General features: G+C 40.6%; 1 protein-coding gene across 2 annotated transcripts in view; it reads left to right on the plus strand.

The window, feature by feature from the left end:
- Positions 1–26,228, plus strand: part of LOC126253385 (transcription initiation factor TFIID subunit 4) — a 202,753-nt gene that overhangs the window by 139,042 nt on the left and 37,483 nt on the right. For both annotated transcript variants that reach the window (XM_049954690.1, XM_049954682.1), the window contains one exon: positions 11,598–11,648. In XM_049954690.1, the coding sequence (XP_049810647.1) occupies positions 11,598–11,648 (51 nt within the window). The remainder of the gene's footprint in view (positions 1–11,597; positions 11,649–26,228) is intronic.

Consider the following 26,228-nt stretch of genomic DNA (forward strand, 5'->3'; position numbering starts at 1 on the left):
CTCACATCTAATTGGCAGCAGCATAATTGTTTGTGGCAGCATCCCCATGTCACGGTTGCAGCTCTAGGAAACGTGGCGGTGTAACTGATGGTGCGCGTATTTGGAGGTGTGGCCAACTGGATAGTGGCCTATACCACACCTCTCCCTGCCCATATTAGGAGGTAGAGGGGAGAGGCCTGTGCTGTAGATATTGATGAGGCAGATTGCGTAGCTGGAGGCAGAGTAGACCAACCGGCATCCCAACGTGTGGGTGCCAGGGAAACTGTTCTGGAAAACCAGGTGCAGGACAACTCTGACAGCACAGATAGGAGGCTGAAGGCTTCTGGTTACTAGTCGACAGTGTCATTGTTTATGGGAGAGGTGACCTGAAGTGTTGGCGACATTGGCACCACAGGTGGGCAGGTGGAGACTACCATCAGTGGGGCGGTTGCATATGGACGTACCTAATTTGGTAAGGTGCAGAGAGGGTTGCATTGCGGCGGACGGATGTGGCTGCTTCATGTGACCGGATGTCATTCAGTGAAGAAATCTAGAACAGTTTGATCTACAGTAGGATCATTGAATTCATGGACCGTAGGTGACTTTGGTGGCGGTGATGCATACAGGTGAAACTTTGTGGTGAAGTCTGAAGCTGTCGCAGAGAGAGAGGATGAAGCAAATGCAGCAAGGTCCGATGGCGTTGCCCATGCAAACACTCTGCTGGCGAAATGTTAGGAGCAGACAAAGTAAAATGTGAACTCAGAAACATCAGTAAGGCACCGTCTCGTGGATGTTAGGCGTGAAGTTGGTACATCTTCATTCTGAACGTTTGAACGATGTGTTTGGCCTCGCCGTTAGACTGTGGCGAGATTGTGGTGTTGTCCTGACACACTGTATTCCGTTGTGTTTGCAAAAGTGTGCAAATTTCTTGGAAGAAAAATAAGGTCCAGTATCAGAAACAATTGTTTGTGGCAAGACTTCAAGAGAAAATACAGAAGCTAGTGCCTTGATAGTGCCGACAGCATTTGTAGAATGCTTTGGAATAACCGAGGGGTATTTGTGTAGGTATTGATGATAATCGACTAACGTGTTTGCCAAAAGGGGCCTTCAGAATCTATATGGAGGCATTGCCATGGAATATCAGATTGTGGCCAGGAGAAATGTTCCTGACACAGAGCAGCCTAATTGTCCATGCAAGTGCGACATTGTGTCGTCACATGTTCATTTGGCTATCTAAACCAAGCCATATACAATGTTGGTGTGTCAGATGTATAGTGCAAACTGTTCCCCAATGACTTCTATGTAGAAAACTTAACACCTGCTGTTACAACGAAGCTGGGATTGACACTGTTGTGTGTTCGTTAGCCCTGTGAAGCAGAATCACATCACTCAGTATAGAAAACCATTGTGGTGCACTAAGTATCTTCACAGTAAGTGATCGGGAATTCATTTCTAAGAGTGAAGCCAAACTTTGCGAATGTAACTTTTTAGCAATGAAAGTAAAAGTGCTGCATCTGTGCAGACAGATAAATGAGGCAATGTGTCGGTGTTTGTGTGTTGAGCTGTTGGGCAAAACAGAATTTTGTACTGGTAATTTGACAATAATAGTGACGAACGTTGAAGCTTTTACACCATGTGGTTAGGAACTTGTTTCAACAGGTGGAACAGTGCAATCAAAGGCTTATGGTCCATGACCAAGGAAAGGTTTTCTGCCTTACAGGTGATCATGAAATTTGGTGACAAAATATATATTATATCCAGGGCTTCTTTCTCCAGGTGACTATAATTCATCAGAGTACTGTTCAAAGTTTTGGAAGCAAATGTGATGAGGTGTTCTGTTTTGTCAAATTTGTGGGATAAAACTGCCCCAATGCCATGGGAAGAATCATCGTCTGCAAGCACAAGTGGTTTGACTGGAACGTGATGCATAAGGCACGGTTGGCGAAGCAATGCATTTTTCAGTCTTTGAAAAGCTTGGTCATGGTCTTTTGTCCAGTGGAACGGAACATTTTTGTCTCAGTTGGTTCAGAGATGTGGCAGTTTGTGCCACATTAGGAATGAACTTTAAGAACAGCTTGCAGTTAACCTAAATTCTTAGGACATGGCAGTTGCTTAAAAATGTTTCCTCGAAGGACGAGCATCACTGGTGTCGGTGATATGTCCTAAGTATTCAACCATTGTGCTGGGAAAAGAAAGAACATTTCTGCAAGTTACATAATATAGTCCAAATTTTTAAGGTGTTGTTCCAGTGTTTGTCTATAGACAATTATGTCGTCAGAATGATTGAAACAAGAAGGCACCTTCAGCGTTACTTGTTCAAGAAAGTTTTGAAACAACGCAGATGCAGAAACACTTCTGATAGGTAGGTGTTGATATTCAAACGAGCCAACATGAATATTCATAACAATTACTTTTTAATCTCTTCGTCCATTGATCATTGCAGGTAGGCTTCTGCAAGATCAATTTTTAAGAAGAACTGTCTTCCCTCTAGACGATCTAAAATTTCCTCTATCAATGACTGTCTGTGAATTTATCATGTGTTTTAAATCTGCACAAAGATGAATCTTCCCATTTGGCTTATGAATGATCACTTTTCCCATTTGGCTTGCGAATGATGACTGAGTGTGATGCCCAATGACTCACTTAAATAGGTTTTAAGGCACCAGCAGATTCCAGTCTCTGAATTTCTGAAGCGATGTCATTGCGTAATGCATGCGGCACAGGGCGTGTATGGCAAAACTCAGTGTGCACATTAGCTTTCATCATAAGGTGAGCATGAAATCTTTTTGCACATCCTAGAGTATTGTCGAACAATTGTTGATACTCGTTATGGAGTTGCTGAATTGTGGCACGGGAAGCTTTTGTGTCAATGGCATGAAACGTTTGTGTCAGTGGCATGCACATTGTCTTGTATGTGTAATGTGAAGCAACCAAACACATCCACCTCAGAAATATTTGAGCTTGCCCGTGTGAGGACTACAGTGAAAGAGACTTCCTTAGTCATGTTTTTGTTTCTTGCAGTTAAGTGGCACATTCCAAGCATTTGAAGGCCATTATGGGCAGTCAGATGCAGACCTGATGTTTGCAAAGGTGGTTGGCCAATTTTTTCATGTGAATCTATGTTAAGCAACGTGACAGAAGCTCCAATATATTTTAGTTTAAAAGGCCCTTACTGGTTACAAATTGGCAATGTAATCCACAGTTTGTGGTGTGTTCTGTTAATACAGTTGTCCATTCTGTGTTATAAAAAACTGTTCTGTTTCCACCTGTGTAATAGAGCACTTTTGTGAATTTCAAGATTGGGAGAACCTTTTTGAAATTTGTAGTATTCGCATTAAACACCAGTGTGTGCGTATTTTCTGTGTCTTCACTTTCCTGACTTTTGAGCAGTAAGAGATGCAGAACCTGAACATGAAATTATGTGGATTTCCATTTGTTTCTGGTTTTCATTATTCTCACGTGAAACAGAGGAGGGCGTCCTAGTCTTCTGCAGGCAGACCAGTTTTGTATGTACCAGGTGATGACAATAATTGCATTCAGCTTGTCTGAAGAAGCAGTTATTTCAGTCATGGGTGACATACGATTTCACACATGATTTTGCTTTGCGCGGAGCTGGAGCAGTGTAATTAGCATTGCACCAATGTGGCAAATGCTGTGTGTAGTGTGTCTGGCCTTGTTTACATGATGTTGACTTGCGAGTGATGGAGCCGGGGTTGTAGCTAGAACACAGGTTGTTTGTCTCAAATAAAGTGATAACTGGTTGACAGAAATCTTGCTCAGGTAAACTTGAATATCATGCATCGATCACTTTAAGCACTTCCCTGAGGCTAGGGTTACAATACTTAAGAATTTCGGCCCTTAGTCCCTGATCTGATAGATTCTGAATAATAGCATGGTGAAGCATGTTATCCTGATAATCTGTGCCATAGACACAATTGAATTTACAGTTTTTAGTTATGTCTCATGGCGTGCAGTTCTGCAGTCCATCCTTAAATATAACTGATCATTACAACGTTGTATGCAGAAAAATTCATACTGTGCAGGAGCAATGTATATTTTACTTTCAAAGAATTCATCTAATCTTGCATTTATGACCTCGTAGGGCTGGGTTTGGAACTCACTGAGGGGAAACAATTGCACTAGGAGGAGGTAGGTGTACGCTTCTACACATGAAAAGAAAAATGCACGATGCGGTTCACCTGTGATTTTGTAAGCGTCAAAGTGTTGATGCAGCTGTGTTACGTATTCTTTCCCTGTTTCCTTCATCTCATTGAACTGTTGGAAGGGTGGAGGGAGCAGCTGAATTCCTTCTTTAGCTTCTGGCACCTTTTGCTGCGGGGCTGCTTGCACTTGCATGAGCCAAGAAACCGCAGACAGCAGTTCTGTTATTTGTTGACTCTGAAACTGAACAACAGATGTTAGATGCTGCTCAGCACTTATATGTTACTCTCACTGGTTTGTCATGATTTCATAAATATCTTAAACATTTCAGCTTATGCATTTCAACTTCACACACACACACACACACACACACACACACACACACAAAGAATTCAATTGAAAGAAAAAATTGCCCTGCTCTGGTGTTGAAAGCTCATGCTCTTCCACTTTCCTTTTGCTCATCTGCAGGCTGTTACGTCTTCCTTTTCATACTGTGTGTTTCTTTAATGGATACAGGAGCAAGGAACAGATGCTGTTCAAGTGTTCAAGAACAGAGAATTCAGATATTAATTTATTCTACAAATAATATCAAGTAACAAAAGTAATACATAACTTTGTTGCTATATTTGGAGCATCAGTTGCTAAAATTAGATTTGAATGTAGAACTATTTACAGATACAGAAGATTTATAAACCTATCACTCTTCAATACAATATCTATTCAGATGATGTCAAGCCCTGGCCACTGTGAAAGTCAGTAAATGTTATTCAGTGGGCGCGCGCGCGCGCAAGATTACTGAACATAAATGATTTGGGACAGGTGGTGAAATTGTCCATGGCAGAGTACACAGCTGATGTGAGGCCGATCACATAATAAAGTTGCCTGGCATGGAGGGTCTTGTTGTGGAGAAGAGCTACCACACCTGGTTGTTGAAGAAGCCATAGAACTACAAAAACATAGTAATATTGTCAACAAGAAAGATGGAAGTCTCAAGGTGAATGGACACTGGATTCCCATGCTGCCAAGAACAACTGTTGCAGGTAGCAAGGGGAGAGCCACTGTGGCATTGATCAGGGAAAAGCCATTAAACATTGGTGCTACAGGTACATGTGATCTGTGGTTCCAAGCTCGCCTCTGTCGGGAGGATGAAGTTTTGGCAATGTAGCTACTTGTGCTGGTGAAACGTCAGAAAAATCGTCATAAAGCTGTTTTTATGTCTGTACATTTGCAAAATGGTGTCCTGTAATGAAAAACTTATTTTTTGGGAAAATCACAAAGGGCCATATTGGTGAACAATGAGATTGTGGAAGCATTGCAATGGTCTTTGACATCAAAAACTGTCCAATATGCACTGCAGTATGGGATGATGTGTTATCGTGATGCAAGATCCAGTTGTTAGCGATGTGTGGACAAACATGAAAGACACATTTTCAAGGGCTCAAGAATTTCTTGGTTGTGGTCTTGGTTTAGTATCTGGCCTGGGTGTAACCTCCGTATGTGCACAGTACTCACACAAGCATGCATTTCCCCTTGGTGAACTTTCTTTGGTCTTGGTGATACCTTCGAACACAATTGCAACTTTGATGTTTCAGCTCATCATCATTCTCGAAAAACAAAATTTATTCACCAGTGATAAGTCATTTCAGTAATTACGGGTTCACTTCCACTTGTTCCAACAGATCAGCAGCAACAGTCCTCTGCTGATCTTTTTGTTGCTGTGTGAGATTTTAGGGAATCATTTTGGTCCAAAATTTTCTCATTCCCAGATTTTATGACAGTGTCAGGGTAAGAGTTTTCCAATTAATGTTCAATTCATTTGCAATCAGTTTCACAGTTAATCTTCAGTCAGCTCACTCAAGTTCACTTGCAGTTACAGTGTTGTCATCTGTTGATGGTCACCTACTGCAGTGTTCATCTTTAACACTTGTTCTGCATTCAGCAAACATTTTGTGCCAATGAAAAACTTGTGTCCTTGATAAAACGTCATTTCAAAAATTCTGCTGTAGCTTCCCATATGTTACTGCGGCATTCTTACCAAGTTTCACACAGAAAGGACTGCAAGCCGGTGAGCAGTATATCAAGATTCCATTGTAGCATCAAGGAGCAAACACAGGACTTCACTCTTCAACCTGCTACTCCTGATTGAAACAATGTAGGTGCACACTACTTGCAGTTACGGGGTGGGGGACCAATGTCTCACACTGCCTGCGGTAGCCGGCTTTATGGTTGCGATACTGGGGGGAGAAATACACGATATTAGGCAGGTGGGCCAGTTGGCTTCTCAGCATATCTTATGAGTGGACACCCACATATTGTGTTACATCATTCATACAAACATACATACATAGTGTACCTTAAATACCATCATGAAGGGAGCCTTTGGCTCTAACCATGGTACAATGAACAGATATGAAGTTCAGATATAGAGCTTGCCATATAATGTAACAAAACTTCAGATATCTATGCAACATATCCACAAAATGAGCCTGTTTTTGTTATAAATTTAAATTTATTCTGTTTGAATAAGAAATTTGATTAGTTTATAACATCTGAGTGCATTGTGTTTGTGAGAGCTATGCATGATTAGATTAGATTCAGCTCGTTCCATAGACACACCCCCCGCCCCAAAAAAAAGGGGGGGGGGGAGAGAGAGAGAGAGAGAGAGAGAGAGAGAGAGAGAGAGATATGATTCTCATGGGTGTGGGACATGTCAGAAAAGTAACATAAAACATCTGGATATAATGTGTACTATGCTGGTCATTTGTCAGGAGATTGCCAAATTAGGTGGATACATTACAGTGAACTGGAACTACTAATATTTACAGAATTGATGAATTCTTCTTGGATTATCAGTCGAGTGGAGGTGTTGTCTTGTCGCAATATTTCGATATTTCAATGAGTTTCGTACCCATCATCTTCTGGCGAAGTCTGTTTGCCTGTTGTGACAAAGTGCTGTCAAAACTGAAATCTAACAGACATTTTTACTTATGCTGGTCTAACAGTCTCTGTTAATGTATTCATCTATAGAGTAGGAGGAATTGCCTATCAAAAAGTCTTTCTACCTCTCTTTAAACAGTGCCTTATCTGAAACCACATTTTTAATGGTTGCTGGTAATTTATTGAAAATGAGTGTTCCTGAATAGTGGAACCGTTTTTTGGACCAAGATATGTAGATTGTTCTTATTCATAGTATTGATACTATGTATTAAGCTATTGGTTGGAAATAGAGATATATTACCTTGCAACAAATTTCATTAAGGACTAAATGTACTGAGAAGTAGTGGTCAGAATACAAAGTTCTTTGAACAGGTTTCTACATGATGTTCTTGAATTTACACTACAAATGATTCTTATTGCACGCTTTTGCATGCTAAAAACTTTTGCTCGGTTTGGTGAGCTACCCCAGAATATGATCCCATATGACATAATACAAGGGTTGGAACTTAAATGGTGGCAACTATTTATTCACAACCGATTCAAGAGAGATACAGGTTTGCACCTGTTACTGTCCTTTAAAGTAGTCACCAGCATTGTGTAGAATCCGTCGCTAGCAGCGTGGAAGGCGTAGTATACCGTTAGCAGAGCCTGTTCTGTTGATGGTGCGAATGGAGCGGTCTACTGCCTGTCGAATCTCTGGAACAGTTCTGAAGTGAATGCCTAGAAGTGGTTCCTTCATCTTCAGAATCAAATAAAAGTCACAAGGACTTAAGTCTGGGGAGTATGGCGGATAGTACAGTACTTCCCAATCCCATCGACTGAACAGATCAGCCACAGCTTGCTCTGTATGCGCCTGCTCATTGTCGTGCAAAATTATGGGTGGGTTGCGCAGAAAGTGCCGCTGCTTCTTTCACAAAGGTGGTTTTTTTTTTGTTTTTTTGTTTTTTTTTTTAATGCATCACCTGCGACCAGCTTTGCGAAAGAAGTAGTGACACTTTCTGCGCAACCCACCCATCATTTTGCACGACAATGCGCGGGCGCATACAGCGCAAGCTGTGGCTGCTCTGTTCCATCGATGGGATTGGGAAGTACTGTACTATCCACCATACTCCCCGGACTTACATCCTTGTTACTTTGATTTGATTCTGAAGCAGAAGGAACCAGTTCTAGGCATTCGCTTCAGAACTGTTCCCGAGATTCGACTGACAGTAGACCGCTCCATTCGCACGATCAACAGAACAGGCTCTGCTAACGGTGTACTAAACCTTCCACATCGCTGGCAACAGGTTCTATACAACCTTGGTGGCTACTTTGAAGGACAGTAACAGTTGCAAACATGTAACTCTTTTGTATCAGTTGTGAATAAATAGTTGCCAGTATTTAAGTTCCAATCCTCGCAGAATGAAAGTAAGCAAAGTATGCAAGGTTTTTTTAAATGTTTATATCTCCTACATCTGACATCATTATCACTGCAAATACAGACTTGTTTAGGCGCTTAAGCAATTCTGTGGTATGCCCTTCACAACTAAATTTATTATCGAATTGTAGTCCCAGAAATTTAACACTGTCAACCTCTTTGATCTGCAAGTCGTCATATGTTGTACACATGCTGGAAGGAAACTCTTGCGGGTTCTGAACTGCATATAGGGGGCCTTTTCAAAGTTTAATAACAGTGAATTAACTTTAAACCATTTATTAATGACAGTGAAAATTTGATTAGCAGCTATTTATAAATTTGTATTTAACATGCTATTTACCGGAATGTTTGTATCATCTGAAAACAAAACAAACTTAACATTTGGCGAAGTAACAGATGAGAGGCCATTACTGTACATAAGAAAAAGCAATGTACCCAAGATGTAACCTTGAGGAACACCTCATGTAATTAATTCCCAATCAGATGAAGACTGACTGCTTACTTCACAGGTATTTTGCAACGACACTCTTTGTTTCTTGTTAGTTAGATAAGAGTCAAACCATTTTGTACCATTGCCAGTGACTGAAGAGAATACTGTGGTTCACACAGTCAGAGACTTTTGACAGGTCACAGAAAATGACAGTAGCCTCTAATTCATTATCTAATGAAGTAAGTACATTCTCACTTTAAGTTTAAATAGCTTTCTATGTATCAGAACCCTTGGACAATATATTGTTTGCAGTCAGATGCTTAAGCAGACGTTTGAACACAACCTTTTCTAATATTTTAGAGAAAGCCAGCAAAAGTGAAATTGGTCGATAGTTTGATGGTATCTCTCTATCCCCCTTCTTGTAAAGTGGTTTAACTTTGGCATATTTTAGCCCGGCTGGAAATGTTCCGCTGATAGGAGATTGATTACTCAAATAGCTTAAGATAGAACTCAACAGTGTGTGAACCGAAGTCCAAGACAGTCTCTTGAAGGTGAAACTAATTCTCTGAAACACATTGTGACTAATACAGGGTTATTACAAATGATTGAAGCGATTTCACAGCTCTACAATAACTTTATTATTTGAGATATTTTCACAATGCTTTGCACACACATACAAAAACTCAAAAAGTTTTTTTAGGCATTCACAAATGTTCGATATGTGCCCCTTTAGTGATTCGGCAGACATCAAGCCGATAATCAAGTTCCTCCACACTCGGCGCAGCATGTCCCCATCAATGAGTTCGAAAACATCGTTGATGCGAGCTCGCAGTTCTGGCACGTTTCTTGGTGGAGGAGGTTTAAACACTGAATCTTTCACATAACCCCACAGAAAGAAATCGCATGGGGTTAAGTCGGGAGAGCGAAGAGGCTATGACATGAATTGCTGGTCATGATCTCCACCACGACCGATCCATCGGTTTTCCAATCTCCTGTTTAAGAAATGCCGAACATCATGATGGAAGTGCGGTGGAGCACCATCCTGTTGAAAGATGAAGTCGGCGCTGTCGGTCTCCAGTTGTGACATGAGCCAATTTTCCAGCATGTCCAGATACACGTGTCCTGTAACGTTTTTTTCGCAGAAGAAAAAGGGGCCGTAAACTTTAAACCGTGAGATTGCACAAAACATGTTAACTTTTGGTGAATTGCGAATTTGCTGCACGAATGCGTGAGGATTCTCTACCGCCCAGATTCGCACATTGTGTCTGTTCACTTCACCATTAAGAAAAAATGTTGCTTCATCACTGAAAACAAGTTTCGCACTGAACGCATCCTCTTCCATGAGCTGTTGCAACCGCATCGACAATTCAAAACGTTTGACTTTGTCATCGTGTGTCAGGGCTTGTAGCAATTGTAAACGGTAAGGCTTCTGCTTTAGCCTTTTCCGTAAGATTTTTCCAAACCGTCGGCTGTGGTACGTTTAGCTCCCTGCTTGCTTTATTCATCGACTTCCGCTGGCTACGCGTGAAACTTGCCCGCACGCGTTCAACCGTTTCTTCGCTCACTGCAGGCCGACCCGTTGATTTTCCCTTATAGAGGCATCCAGAAGCTTTAAACTGCGCATACCATCGCCGAATGGAGTTAGCAGTTGGTGGATCTTTGTTGAACTTCGTCCTGAAGTGTCGTTGCACTGTTATGACTGACTGATGTGAGTGCATTTCAAGCATGACATACGCTTTCTCGGCTCCTGTCGCCATTTTGTCTCACTGCGCTCTCGAGCGCTCTGGCAGCAGAAACCTGAAGTGCGGTTTCAGCCGAACAAAACTTTGAATTTTTCTACGTATCTGTAGTGTGTCGTGACCATATGTCAATGAATGGAGCTACAGTGAATTTATGAAATCGCTTCAATCATTTGTAATAGCCCTGTATTTATGAATTTTAGTGACTGTTTGGGGAGGGTTTTTGTTGTTCAAATAATGTAACATTCAATCAACATATGCTTATGTACAAATATGCAAATATTGTCCTGAGGGAAATATGCTTCCACTGTACAGAAATGAAATCATAGCATATGTTGTGTCTCCTACTCTACTATCTGTTTGTCATTCTGTAGTTTCAGAAAGAGGAATGCCATTAACTACCACATTCCACTTGACATTTATTGTTGCTATTTGTTGAATTCTCATCAGTAGAGAACAAGAGGTACCATCACTTGTCACGCACATCTTGTAAGTGCCTTGCAGTTTACTAAGGATTTTCTTTGTGTCATAACATTGTTTTGTGAAGAATCTATGATATTTTTGCTGTTTGATCTGTTGGCTTTTGATTAGCTTAGTAAAAAATGTGCCCATTATTGTTTCCATAATCTTGTGTTAACCCGAGCTAAGAATATCCTACTCTCTCTCTCTCTCTGTGTGTGTGTGTGTGTGTTTGTGTGTGTGTGTGTGTGTGTGAGAGAGAGAGAGAGAGAGAGAGAGAGAGAGAGAGATAAATTTGTTATGGTATATCAATCTCAAAGAAAATTGGAAGATGTGGTGCCAGATGTTGTGTTTGTATGTAAAATTTTGTGTGACACACTGTGATTTTTGGGTAACGTTATTAGCTGGATGATTCTGTTTCTTCCGCATTGGGATTGTCATTTTTGTTATTTTTTCTTAATTTTTCTCCAAACAGGGAGGTGCTGGCAGTTCAAATGGTGCAGGCAGTAGCCTTAACAGGACACAGGTATTGTACTATATTAAATTTAACTGTATAAAGAAAGCTTTGTTTTGCTAGAATATTTGTATGTGACTTCTGCATTGCAAAGAAATCAATAAATAAAACTCCACAAGGAAATTAGTTCATCCATAATAGCGTGGAAATTACGAGCATCCATTTAAATTTAAGCCAGAATTTGCACAGACTTTTAGCAACAGTTTGTGCATGGATATATTTGTTGGTATTCCATTATGATGGCTAGCTTCAAGTGATTCTGAACATATGGTTCTCATGTCAATGGTATGCTCTTCATAAAATTTATGTAAACAGTAATGCAACTAATGCCACTGCAAATCGTTATTTGATGCATAAAATGAAAAATTGTTGGTAATAATGGATGAGTAAGCTATTGAAAAGAAAGACCTCATCTGGCCACAGGATATGATTTCTTTGTAACTGACTGATGCTAAATTGATAAAAGTTGTGCATCACTCTTTTTTTATGTAGAAAATTGTCAGGAGCCTCATAAAGATAGCAAAACTGATCTTTGTGGGAGGTGCAATAGTTTATAGCATTTTATTTCTGTAACTTTCAGTGCACTGTTTTACTGCGAAAGGAAGCACTAAATATGGGACAGTCTCCTGGCATATTGCAAAACAATCATTTATTGAATATCAGGATTGTTAGAAGAAGAGAATAAGATACCATTTGACAGTTGTGGATGTCTTCAGTCTGTGCCATCTTCATGACAACAAAGATCATTTAAAACTAACGGGTGAGGTGGAATGCGGCACAAGAACTTGTTTCAGCTGTTCCCATGTTTCGTTAGTGTGTATATGAATCAAGTCAGTCCATACATAATGTAATCACCACTCACACATTGAACTGTAGGTATGTTCTGTCCAGTCAACTGCTGTATACTATTCTATGGTAATACATGTAATCAGCGTGTTGCCAAACCCTCCATCCATTATTGCCAGTATATGAATCCTGATGGTGCTGCACCTTCTTTTTTCAGGCAGCTGCTCATTTGGCCTCATGAGGCTAAGTGGATTCTGTTCAAGACATTCCTAACTCAGAAAAATCCAAGGTGGTCTTGGGAATCAAACCCAAGTCCCACAAACCACTCAGCTATGGAGTCTATCGGTCCAAGCAAACTTGTATCTTGACACACCCCAATGCTTTACTATGAGGAATAGACAGTGCTCTCAATGTGCCGTTAATTAGTCTGTAATTATATGTACTTCATTTTATGTACCATTATCTGATCACTGTCTTTTAGGGGCAGTCCCCGTAATATGGAAATAGATAGTTGTTATACTTTCATATCAACTAATCTCTGTCACCAGGTACCCTTCCTACTTTGTAGCAGAATTGTCATATAGTACCTTTTCCTTAGATGAATACTAAACTATTTAATTAAGGCCGCATTATTTGTTTGAATACTCAAAACCTTGGTGTCTCATGACAGAAATGTCGTCTCCGAACAGAATTAATAGCTCTATTAAGTTTTTCTCCCTCGTATTTCAAAGTAAAAGGCTGTTTGGCATGAATGTCGTCTGAAACAAGCATAATTTAACTAACAGTTTTTTTTTTATGCATCACCTTTTCAGCCTATACGATACCTTGATACGGGGCTATGGAAGACACTACAAAAGCAACCTTGTTGCCATTTGTCTACTTATCACACTTGTGTTAACAGCCGTGATGAAATCTACTAGAGGTCCTAAAGTTGAAATGTGAAGAGGCGTTGCATATAACCACAGTATTTATATAAAAAATATGCAAACCAGGAAAAATGGCACAACACTCACAAGGGGAGGCCGCCAATTGTGAAATTCAGATTCGATTCATACTGCGCATAATAAAAGCTCATGGCCAGAGGTGTAATGTGGCAAAACACCAAGATGCACTTCTCAGCCGTTGTCGAGAAAATCGACAGTTAAAAGAAACCGTTGCAGTGAAATACTATCTACGATTAATAATTTTCTACAGCGTCGTGGCGCAGTGGTAAGCACTCGGGTTCGTAATCCGAAGGTCGCTGGATCGAATCTCGCGCCATGCAACCCTTTTTTTAGTATTTGTTTTTTGTAATTCCCGGCAATCAGTTGCAACAATTATGCATATAGTAAGTTGTTGAAAGTCGTTTGTCGTGGAAAAACTGGCGACTTCGAACATCATTATGTTTTCCGCAAACAAAGTTGTATTTCACAAATGTTATTAATTGTCTTCATAATGTTAACCACGTATAGTTAACGGAAGACGTAGAAACGGTATTCCGAAACGAATACGTATAGCGTAAGTCAAACGTTCGAATTAGAATAGAGACCCCACGAACACAAATTTGCTGTGGCAGGTATGAAATATAAACTCCGTTACTCGCTCGTTACACTTGAAGGACAGATGTTGAATGGGCCGAAACGAGCCGCCGCATAACAGCGTAGTTGCCTGCTAACTTCGAAATAAGGTAGATGCGGTCCTTAGCGCAACTTATAACATCGTCGAAAATCAGTGCGGACGGGAGAGCTTTGATACACCCTGTTAAAAAAACGGAAAAATGGAGGCAGTACAATTGGAGAGCGATCCGCCTTCACCAACATGCATAAGCAATTCATTAATAGTATATATATATATATATATATATATATATATATATATATATATATATATATATATATATATATATATATATATATATATTACAAAAAACTAATAATAGAAAAAAATTGCATGGCGCGGGATTCGATCCAGCGACCTTCGGATTACGAACCCGAGTGCTTACCGCTGCACCACGACGCTGTAGGAAATTATTATTCGTAGAGAGTATTTCACCACAAAGGTTTCTTTTAACTGTTGATTTTCTCGACAACGGCTGAGAAGTGCATCTTGGTGCTTTGCCACATTACACCTCTGGCCATGAGCTTTTATTATGCGCAGTATGAATCGAATCTGAATTTCATAATTGGCGGCCTCCCCTAGTCAGTTGGATAGGAATGAAATAAAATACCTGTATTTATTGAAATCATGTGTTGCATGGGGATCAAAAGGGTGTAGGAGGAAGTTAAGTTTTTTTGATGGTGATGTTTATCCTTTGTAAGTGTGGTTATTATTTGTATCTTTACAGTCATTGAGTTCAGTCACACATGTTGAGTTCTTATGCATTTATTTGACAGGATCCATCCTTCAACAAGCTGCATTTTTATCAGTCTCTTCCCCTTCTCACAGTATTACTGATTTATAAATCACAGGTGTCTCAGAAGTTGTACAATTATTTAGGGTTATTAGTCAAAGCATTTCTCAGAAAGTTATTTAGACATTTATTATTTTGTGATGTTGGCAACAATACTGATAAAAGTATAGAAAACTGAACATTGTTTTGCTGAAGTATCAATTTCTTTAGTATCACTGATTGCACAACGTATAAAAAACAGCTAGGGTACAGGCAACATTCAGGGAAGTATCTTATGCCTCCACTTTCCTCTTCTTATGCTGATCCGTGAAAAATATACATGCTTTATTGTAACATAAGAAACATTTTTAAATATATTTGGATCAACAGTCACACACATCATCAGCATTATCTTTCAGGGGAAACATTTTTTCGACCATCAACCCTACCAATGAGACTCAACCAAAGACCATTGTTTAGCTGTGCCTAACTCAGTTCACTCCTCCACCCAGTCGTTATCCACCCTACTGCCCCCAAACCACCCGCTGTTAACTTTATAGGATTTCTTAAGCTCTAACCTTGCCTCACCATAATTCCCCAAGTCTCTCAACATGCAAACTAACCTTACATCTACAGAAAGAATCGCAGTCCACCATCCAAAAACTGATCCCGACCTTATAATCCTGCTTGCAGACAAAGGCTCCGCCACTGTTGTTTTGAACCGCAAGGAATACCTGGCAGCAGGAGTCTGCCAGCTGTCAGATACATCCACCTATAAACCTTGCCACAGCGACCCCATTCCAGAAATCCAGCAGGATCTCCAGACACTCCTCAAATCCTTAGGCCCATCCCAGATCCTCTCCCTGGAGTCTGTCTCTCTGCTCACCCCTACCACTCCCCGCACTCCTAACTTCTACATGCTTCCTAAAGTCCATAAAATCAACCACCCAGGACACCCCATTGTGGCTGTTTACTTTGCCGCCACGGAGAGAATTTCTGCTCTCGTGGACCAACACCGTCAACCTATTACACAGAACATACCTTCCTATATAAAAGATACCAACCATTTCCTCCACTGACTCTCCACAACTCCTGTCCCTTTACCACACGGTGCCCTGCTTGTCACTATTGATGCCACCTACCTTTGCATTTACATCCTTAATGCCCATCGCATTACCGCTGTTGAACGCTGCAGACGTGTTCAAATTATTAGACCAAAGATTTTTTCCAAAACTTTACATTTACACATTTACATCCACGTATGAATTATTTGTACATTCAGTACTTTTATGCATGCCTTTGTTCTTAATCGATACTTTAATCCTGTTTGGCATGGTTTTGTTAACTTTTCACATGATACTTTAATATCATCATCATGGTACCGGATTTCGTCTAGTTTCTCTATGAGATCTTGTTTGGTGTTCATTGTAAATTTCCTGCTAGGACCTTTTTCGGACATCACACTCCAGGTCATAACAAAAGTTGGATGCTTCACATATTGCTGCAGACACTCAGCTTTGAACTGTTCTCCAGGTTTGCAACGAACATACTGGCTGCTTTCTTCCAACACAGTGAATTCAGATTCATCACTGAAGCATGTGTATAAAATTGCAAGTTAGAAAAGTTGGGAATAGTAGCATAGGAGACCTCAACAGTCCCAAAATTCAAATGTGCATTTCGTCAGTATCAATGAAACATCACAATTTCAAACCAAGACTCCTAACTGTAAAGATCAGACCCACTTAAATTACCAAATCATTGCACATACCTTAGCCCAGTCCTCACGTGTCCACTCCTGAAGTTGTTTAGCCCACTGTAATCTTTTGGTTTTCATGGCAGGTATGATCTTCTGTTTTTTCGTCGGTCAGCATGCCCTTAAACCACATTCAGACAGCGTCCTCCTCACTTTCATAGGTAAAACTTCAACACCCATACCTTTCAGCTGTTGGCTCATGTCTATAGAAGTAAATTTATGGTTCATTGTTGTCATTTTTGTGAGTCTTCTCATTGTTCTGGGATTTATTTTTCTTTTATGTCCACATTTTCCTTTCCTGTTTCGCTTGTATTCACCAGCTTTCTGCACTGAAAGTTTGGTTCTGCTGACAGTTTTCTGTGATTTTCTCATTCTGTCAGCAATTTCTTGCTGTGTATAACGATTTTCAGCAAGAAGTGCTACCACAGCCGAAACTTTCCGAAGTGAAACATCTTTTTGTCTTTCCTTTTGTCCTCACTTTCTTTGGACCTCACATTTATTCCTATTGCTTAAAACATGCTGGTTCACAAGCTATATAATGTCTTGTTAATGTAGCAAGGAACTTATAGAATAAATAACAAGCTGAAGTACACCACAGAAACATAAAATATTACTGTAAACACAGTTTCAAAGCATGTACTTAGACAGCTTACATCAACACAATTTTTGAGGGAAAATCACAAATTTTATCAACTGTGAAAAATTCTGTGAGTTGCTTGGAAGGGAAATTTCATGGCATCGATCAAACCTTTAAAACAAATCAATTATTACACTTTGCTCTCCTATTTTTACACCAGAAAACTTAAGAGTATCAAAAATAATAGTTTAGTCAAATAATTTGAACACAACTGTACCTTTCCCAACGCCCGACGGATTCCAAACCGCCATGACCAACTATATCCTCACTCACAATTACTTCTTCTTTGGAGATATTACCTACAAACAAATCCGAGGTACGGCTATTGGCACCTGCATGGCACCATCCTGTGCCAACCTATTCATGGGCCATCTAGAGGAATCCATCATATACATCCAGAATCCTGAACCTCTCACCTGGTTCAGATTCATCGATTACATCTTTGCGATCTGGATTGGGGGTGAGGACACCTTATCCACATTCCTCCAGAACCTCAGCAACTCCTCCCCTATTTGCTTCATCTGGTCCTACTCAACCCAACAAGCCACCTTCCTAGATGTTGACCTCCAACTCAAAGATGGCTCCAACAGTACCTCCATCCATATCAGACCTACTAACCATCAGCAATACCTTCACTTTGACAGCTGCCACCCATTCCATACCAAGAAGTTCCTTCCATACAGCCTAGCCACCCATGGTCATTGCATCTGCAGTGATGAGTGGTCTCTTTCAAAATATACCAAGGTTTTCACTGAAGCCGTCGCAGACCTTAATTATCCTCCCAGGCTTGTACAAAAACAAATCTCCCATGCCTTATCTTTCCAGGCTCCCACCACCTCCCAAAAGTCTCACCGTCTGGCCACAGAGGGGCACTCCCCTCATAACTAAATACCACTCAGGACTGTAGCAACTGCATTAGATTCTTTGCCAGGGTTTTGAATACCTCTCGTTATCCCCTGAAATGAGAAATGCCCTGCCTACTATCCTTCCCACTCCTTCCACAGTGGTATTCCGCTGTCCACCGAACCTACACATTATACTGATCCATCCCTACACAACCCCTGCTCCCGACCATGGTTCATACCCCTGTAAAACACGAAGGATGCAAGACCTGTCCCATACATCCTCCCACCACCATCTACTCCAGTCCGATCACAAACATCACTTATCTCATCAAAGGCAGTTCTACCTGTGAAACCAGTCATGTGATCTAAAAGCTCAGCTGCAACCACTGTGCTGCATTGTATGTGGGATGACAACCAACAAGCTGTCTGTTCACGTGAATGGCCACCATCAAACTGTGCCCAAGAAACAAGTGGACCACCCAGTTGCTGAGCACGCTGCCAAACATGATATCCTTCATTTCAATGACTGCTTCATAGCCTTTGCCATATGGATCCTTCCCACCACCACCAGATTTTCTGAATTGCGCAGGTGGGAACTTTCCCCGCAATATATCCTATGTTTGCGTAACCCTCCTAGCCCCAACCTTCATTATTCATTGTCCTCACCCATCCAGCCTCCCTGTTCCCATCCCAGCACTATACGGCACTCATTCCACAATTGCACCCAGTCTTTTTACTTCTCTCCTTTCCTGCTTCCCCCTCTCCCCACCTCTCCCTTGCCCTCTGGCTAACCTCCCGAATGCACAAAGCTGCCCTACCCTCTCCACCTCATCCCTGCGCACTCTTTAGCAGCACTGCACTGTCCGCCACCCCTACCCTACTATCCATCCCCCTCCCCCTCCCGGCCCCAGCCTCCTTCTTATGCCCACTCAGTTGCCACTCCCATCATGCACTGGTGTGTCTGCTCGCAATGTGGCTACAGTTGCCTTAGACTGCAGTCGTGCGTGCGTGTGTGTGTGTGTGTGTGTGTGTGTGTGTGTGTATTTTTGACAAATTCTTTACGGGCTGAAATCTTTATTTGGAACAGTCTTTTTGTTGTGCCTATCTGCAACTCATCAAAGTTAATGATGGAAAGTCTTGTTTTCATGCTGCAGCTTGGTTATCCATAATTCTTTGCACGCAGGAATGCTAGGCTGGCGGTTGAGTGATACTGGCATCATAGCTCAGTGTGTTCAGGCAGAGGGCTGGCTGCTCTGCGTACAAAAAAAAAAAAAAAAAAAAAAAAAAAAAAAAAAAAAAAAAAAAAAAAAAAACAACCTTGAATGAAATATTCAATGGCCAACTAGAGCAGGTGTCATGTGACGTCCACCCCAACCAACTGCAGGTTGGGGGGGGGGGAGCTCTTTCCATTATATATGAGGAACAAAAATACACCATAAATAAATTATTTCATAATCCCAGCTGATTGTCTATTTGTGTGTGTCTTCACAATGAATGTGGTTTAACTTATCACGGAGACTGGCAAAACGTAAATAGTTCTTGCACCATACGCAAAATATTGCAGAATTGCTCATGAAAAACATATTTAATTCAGGTTGCTAAATGCACTGCCCAATGCAGATGGGTGAAGAAAGGTATTCCAATCATTAGAATATTATCAGATGGGCCAAAACAAAATATCGAATAAAAGAGCCATGACCAAGACTCAAACACAAACCAGCGATAGTGGGTTAAATGGTTCGTATGGTGATCTCTTTGACTTAGAAATTGACTCTTATTCTGCTAAGAACGGTGATGTAGAAGGACAGTAATATAATGTGGAGTTAGCCTCATTTAGTATTTAGAACTGAAAACCATGGTTTCTCATCAGCAATCAAAGAGTCCATGATTTCCAGATGGCATCTGTCACTTCTGTATAAAGAGTATGTTCTTGCAGAAGTTTGAAAATTGGTTATGTTAAGGTATCCAGCTCTCTTCTTACTGGAGAGATGATGGAAGTTCGCTCACCCATTCAGCTCATTTTAAACATAACTGAAGTTCCTGAAATTTTGGATCAGTCTCAAGAAAAACAGATTCAAAAATTATCGATGCTGACCAGAACACATAATATGTTCATAGTGTATTTGGAGATTGGTAGGGCATTGATGTGTAAAACGAGGTCTTAGGATGAAGCCCACCTCCTAGGAGGTTTATTTACTTATTTATTTACATATTTATTTGCATCCATTTGTATGAATATAAAACTATCTCTCTATATATTTGATATTCAAAAATGCATAAGTTATGTGCACAGTAACCACTTGTTAGGGAAGACAGATCTAAAAATTTTAACTCTCCATTCGAGCTGTTCGTATTACTTTTTTAAGGGAATATTGTATGTAAACTGTTAAACTGTTTACGTAACATGCTCATATGATGATTCATATTTGCATAATTACTTTGAGAACTGTTGGATGACTAACCAAAATGTATTTCCCAGTCATTGGATGAATCTGAGACCTTAGTTCATTCCCCACTATAAACGGGAAACCTGTTTGTTTTTTGTGCATATGTTCTAAGTAGATCATCACTGCCACTGAGATAATGGAACAAAGATGCTATGAATCATAATATGAATGTCTTCCACGGACAGATCATATTTCTACGTAAAGGCTTTCCATAAACAGAGGTTTCAGGATGCATAACATGCTGTAAGCAGATATAAATATCAAATACAGCATTAAGCTAATATACTAACTCACATGAGCACTACACACTCATTGGCACTACATCCCAGGATAGGACTTGTGCGTCCTCAATAATTTTCCGCCATTCCTCTCTGGACTTCGCTGAAGACCTTCAGTTACAGCAACCAACTCGAGCAGCATCTTTTACAACCTCGTCATTCCATCTCAACCTCAATCGTCCTCTTGCTCTTCTTCCTCCAGGTTCACTGCAGCTGGCTTTCCTTGCAGGATCTATTCATAGAGTCATATTATATGTCCCGCCCATCCCACTCTACACAACTTTATGAACTTGACCACATCATCCTCCTCATAGCAGTCATAAAGCTCAACATTTCTTCGCCTTCTCTGACTCTCATTTTCATACACAGGTCCAAAGATTCTCCTTAATATTATTTTGTGAGATCCCAGTCTGTTGTCACACCATCCTTACATTCCATTCTTCTGGCATCTTTTAGTTTTCCCACATGAGGAACAAAATCTTGTATACCCTGTGATTTAATGATTCTCCTCCGGCTCTCAATACTTCTGCTGTTATATTATCAATCCTTGGTGCTTTATTGTTCTTCAGTCAGGCAATTGCTTTGTCTACCTCTCCCTGAGAGGGGGGAGGGACTATGGCCGCCTCATATTCTTCTGGGTGGATCAGAATCTCTTCAATAGGGGGCTCTGGGGCAGCCAACAGTTCACTAAAATACTTTACCTAACATTATATCTCTTGGTCATAAGTTAGTAATTCCCCATTAATACTTTTACATATATTAATACATGGCTTAAATGTTCTTCTTTCACTATTAAATAATGATAAAATTTTCTGACTAATTTGTTTTTCCAATTGTCTCCAATTCTTCAGTCTGCTTTCTTTCCCATTCCCTTTCTTTCATCCGATGCAGCTTCTTCTTTTCTTTCTTTTTATCTTGGTAATTTCTTACCATTAAACATGTGCATGATTTCTCAAGCATTTTCCTATAAGCCAGGTTTTACTCATAACTTACTCTCTTGCAATGTTCTTCAAACCAGGAATTTTTTGGTTGTTTGAAAAGTGCCTGCCATCAATAATTACATGATCGTTTTGGCTGAAGGTGTGCTGAACAGCGCTACACTATATTACTTTATGGATCCTTTTGTGTGGGAACATAGTGTTACCTACAGACATATTATATGATAGTACAAACTGAACAACTCTGTATTCGCTATCATTGGTGTATTCATGTAGACTATACTTTCCTATTGCTGGATGGCAATGATCTTTTCCAATCTGTCTGTGTGTAGATGTTCAGAGTAGAGCATCTCTGTCACTGAGGAAATGGAACAGAGATGCTATGAATCACAGAATAGAACAGAGATGCTATGAATCATAGTAGGAATGCGTTCCATGGGTAAATCATATATCTACGTACTTGATTTCCTTAAAAAGAAGTTTCAGGACGCATAACATGTCATGTGCATTTATAAATATCAAATCTTTTCTTTTTTTCTTCTTCTTCTTCTTCTCCCTCCCCCCCCCCCCCCCCCTTCCTCTCTCTCTCTCTCTCTCTCTCTCTCTCTTTTCTGCAGGTTTTATTATGCAAATCCAGATTTCAGCTAGTGCGTGAAGCCTGAACAACAGGGAACTAACATGCATCGAGATTTAAAAAAAAATAATGCATTGATAATGGCTAGGAACTAGCCAAAATCTGGATTTGCGTATTAAAACCTGGAGGGGGGGGGGGGGGGGGAGGACTGATTGCTGCGCTCTGTCATTTATAAATTAAATAACAGTCGCTGAGTGCACCCACTTTCCTAATGGAAGGTAACCTGATAAAAAGATTAGCATGTATATGAACTCGTAATTTTGATTACACACACACAAGAGCAGAGTGCTTACTGCTGAGCCTCTGTTGGCCCAGAGTGACAAGCAGATACCAATCGTAAAAGACCTGCTTCATCAATTTTTGGACATTTTATTTTTTTCTCGGCAGTGACTGAGAATTGCCCCCTATGTTTTTGCTTATTTGAATTCTCTGTCATGAACTTTACATATGATGAATGAGGGTAGATCCTTTATGGGAAATTTTGTATCCCTCCTTATTAGTGAAAATTCAATGAATGAGACTCTCCTCAGTGCGGGGTATGCTGCTGACAGACGTGTCGGGATAGCGAAATCTAATGTCACCTTACATTTGTAGCTTCAGCGAAATAATTGTGGGAACAAAGACATTTATCTCTTTAAATTCATAAAGATGAATTACTCTGCTGTATTTACCAATGCCAAATCTACAAAACAGTTATGAATCTAAATTTTTAATATTGGCATGTTTTCAAGGTACTCTGTCCTATGACTGAAAATTTATCTATAGTCAAAAGGCACTAGCATTAAAGGGAGAGTAATTTTGTGGAAAACATAGGAAAAGAAGTTATATATCCTATAGAGCAGTAGAGTTTCCAAAACCAACAAGTAAGATCTTAGTACATCGAGATGTTCAGTGTACTAACACCAGGTGTTGTAGTTTCTATGACTGCAGTGACAACCGGAGATCTATTTATTTATAAATAGTACAGGGTTATTACAAATGATTGAAGCGATTTCACAGCTCTACAATAACTTTATTATTTGAGATATTTTCACAATGCTTTGCACACACATACAAAAACTCAAAAAGTTTTTTTAGGCATTCACAAATGTTCGATATGTGCCCCTTTAGTGATCCGGCAGACATCAAGCCGATAATCAAGTTCCGCCAACACTCTGCGCAGCATGTCCCCATCAATGAGTTCGAAAGCATCGTTGATGCGAGCTGGCAGTTCTGACACGTTTCTTGGTAGAGGAGGTTTAAACACTGAATCTTTCACATAACCCCATAGCAAGAAATCGCGTGGAGCTAAGTCGGGAGAGCGTGGAGGCCATGACATGAATTGCTGATCATGATCTCCACCACGACCGATCCATCGGTTTTCCAATCTCCTGTTTAAGAAATGCCGAACATCATGATGGAAGTGCGGTGGAGCACCATCCTGTTGAAAGATGAAGTCGGCGCTGTCGGTCTCTAGATGTGGCATGAGCCAATTTTCCAGCATCTCCAGATACACGTGTCCTGTAACGTTTTCTTCGCAGAAGAAAAAGGGGCCGTAAACTTTAAACCGTGGGATTGCACAAAAGACATTAACTTTTGGTGAATTGCGAATTTGCTGCACGAATGCGTAAGGATTCTCTACCGCCCAGATTTGCACATTGTGTCTGTTCACTTCACCATTAAGAAAAAATGTTGCTTCATCACTGAAAACAAGTTTCGCAATGAACGCGTCCTCTTCCATGTGCTGTTGCAACCGCGCCGAAAATTCAAAGCGTTTGACTTTGTCATCGTGTGTCAGGGCTTGTAGCAATTGTAAACGGTAAGGCTTCTGCTTTAGCCTTTTCCGTAAGATTTTCCAAACCGTCGGCTGTGGTATGTTTAGCTCCCTGCTTGCTTTATTCGTCGACTTCCGCGGGCTACGCGTGAAACTTGCGCGCACGCGTTCAACCGTTTCTTCGCTCACTGCAGGCCGACCCGTTGATTTCCCCTTACAGAGGCATCCAGAAGCTTTACACTGCGCATACCATCGCCGAATGGAGTTAGCAGTTGGTGGATCTTTGTTGAACTTCGTCCTGAAGTGTCGTTGCACTGTTATGACTGACTGATGTGAGTGCATTTCAAGCACGACATACGCTTTCTCGGCTCCTGTCGCCATTTTGTCTCACTGCGCTCTCGAGCGCTCTGGCGGCAGAAACCTGAAGTGCGGCTTCAGCCGAACAAAACTTTATGAGTTTTTCTACGTATCTGTAGTGTGTCGTGACCATATGTCAATGAATGGAGCTACAGTGAATTTATGAAATCGCTTCAATCATTTGTAATAGCCCTGTATGTGTTACTTTACCACAGAAACTCGGAGCTATGATTTAACAGTTTTATATTACTGGTACACCTAATGTAAGAAGCATTTCTAACACGTCTGACACAAACTGAAGTTTATTCCTGTAAGAAGCCAATTTTGTTTATCCCCATTTACCATGTTGTCTAATGTCGCTGGTTATTCAGAGCTCTCACTGGTCTTAAGCACCAACTCGTCAATGCAACATGCACTGTGACTAAGTAGAATAGAGAATGCATCGTCTTTCCTCGATTGTTCACTGACGTGTTTGAAATTTCCTTTCTTTTACAGAAAGTTTGCTTTAATAGGCCTGGTTTCCACGATAACAATTTACTGATGGACTCTGCTCCTACTTTATATTATTATGTAATGAACCTACTGCAATGAATGAAACCAAAATTGTATGTTTGGTTACTTTTGGATAGCCTGCTTATTAGTTGCCGTATTTTGCGATAATTCTTTTGTTGCTTCATGGTATGGTGTGAATAACTTCTTTAACTTGGTAACATAAGCAACAAGTCATTTTGCTTTAAAAATGTTGTGTATGGTGCATTAAAATTCTATTTCGTTGAATGTGGAATACATTAAACCTGACACCTTATGTTAATTAAGTCACGTCAGTTACATATTTTTTGAACATCGAGGTTGCTTGCTGGTTTTACTACTTCTTGATCATTATTTTTATCTACTTAAGTGCCTAAAAAGCAGTGAAACAAAGTGTGACATATAAACAAGAACCACCATTAGACTGGCATTATTTGTTATAGTGTCATTATATCTGCCAGCATCTTCAGAAGTGGGTGTTGCAGATGATTCATTTAGTGTGTTGAGAACAGGCTGTTGCAGAAGACTTTGAACAGAAAAGGAATGTTGTCATGTAAAAGTTCCGTGATCTAAATATCAGAGTTCCTGGCGATTATAGTTTACTGCTACAGATCGGAAATATTATGTCGATGTATGAGGTACAAAAAGTTTCACTGTCAGCTTTGGGAAAATATACCTTGCTAGCTAAAAACTTTTGCTCGGTTTGATGAGCTACCCCAGAATATGATCGCATATGACATAATGCAAGGGTTGGAACTTAAATAATGGCAACTATTTATTCACAACCGCTACAAAAGAGTTACATGTTTACACCTTTTACTGTCCTTCAAAGTAGTTACCAGCGTTGTGTAGAACCCGTTACCAGCAATGTGGAAGGCGTAGGCCGGCCAGAGTGGCCGTGCGGTTCTAGGCGCTACAGTCTGGAGCCGAGCAACCGCTAAGGTCGCAGGTTCGAATCCTGCCTCGGGCATGGATGTGTGTGATGTCCTTAGGTTAGTTAGGTTTAATTAGTTCTAAGTTCTAGGCGACTGATGACCTCAGAAGTTAAGTCGCATAGTGCTCAGAGCCATTTGGAAGGCGTAGTATACTGTTAGCAGAGCCCGTTCTGTTGATGGTTAAACCAGTCCTAAGCAAAGAAGGGAAAACCTAAAGGGGGAAGGAGTATACAGAGGGTCTATACAAGGGTGATGTACTTGAGGGCAATATTATGGAAATGGAAGCGGACGTAGATGAATATGAGATGGGAGATAAGATACTGCGTGAAAAAT

The sequence above is a fragment of the Schistocerca nitens genome, chromosome 1, assembly GCF_023898315.1.
Source record: "Schistocerca nitens isolate TAMUIC-IGC-003100 chromosome 1, iqSchNite1.1, whole genome shotgun sequence".
Lineage (NCBI taxonomy): Eukaryota > Metazoa > Arthropoda > Insecta > Orthoptera > Acrididae > Schistocerca > Schistocerca nitens.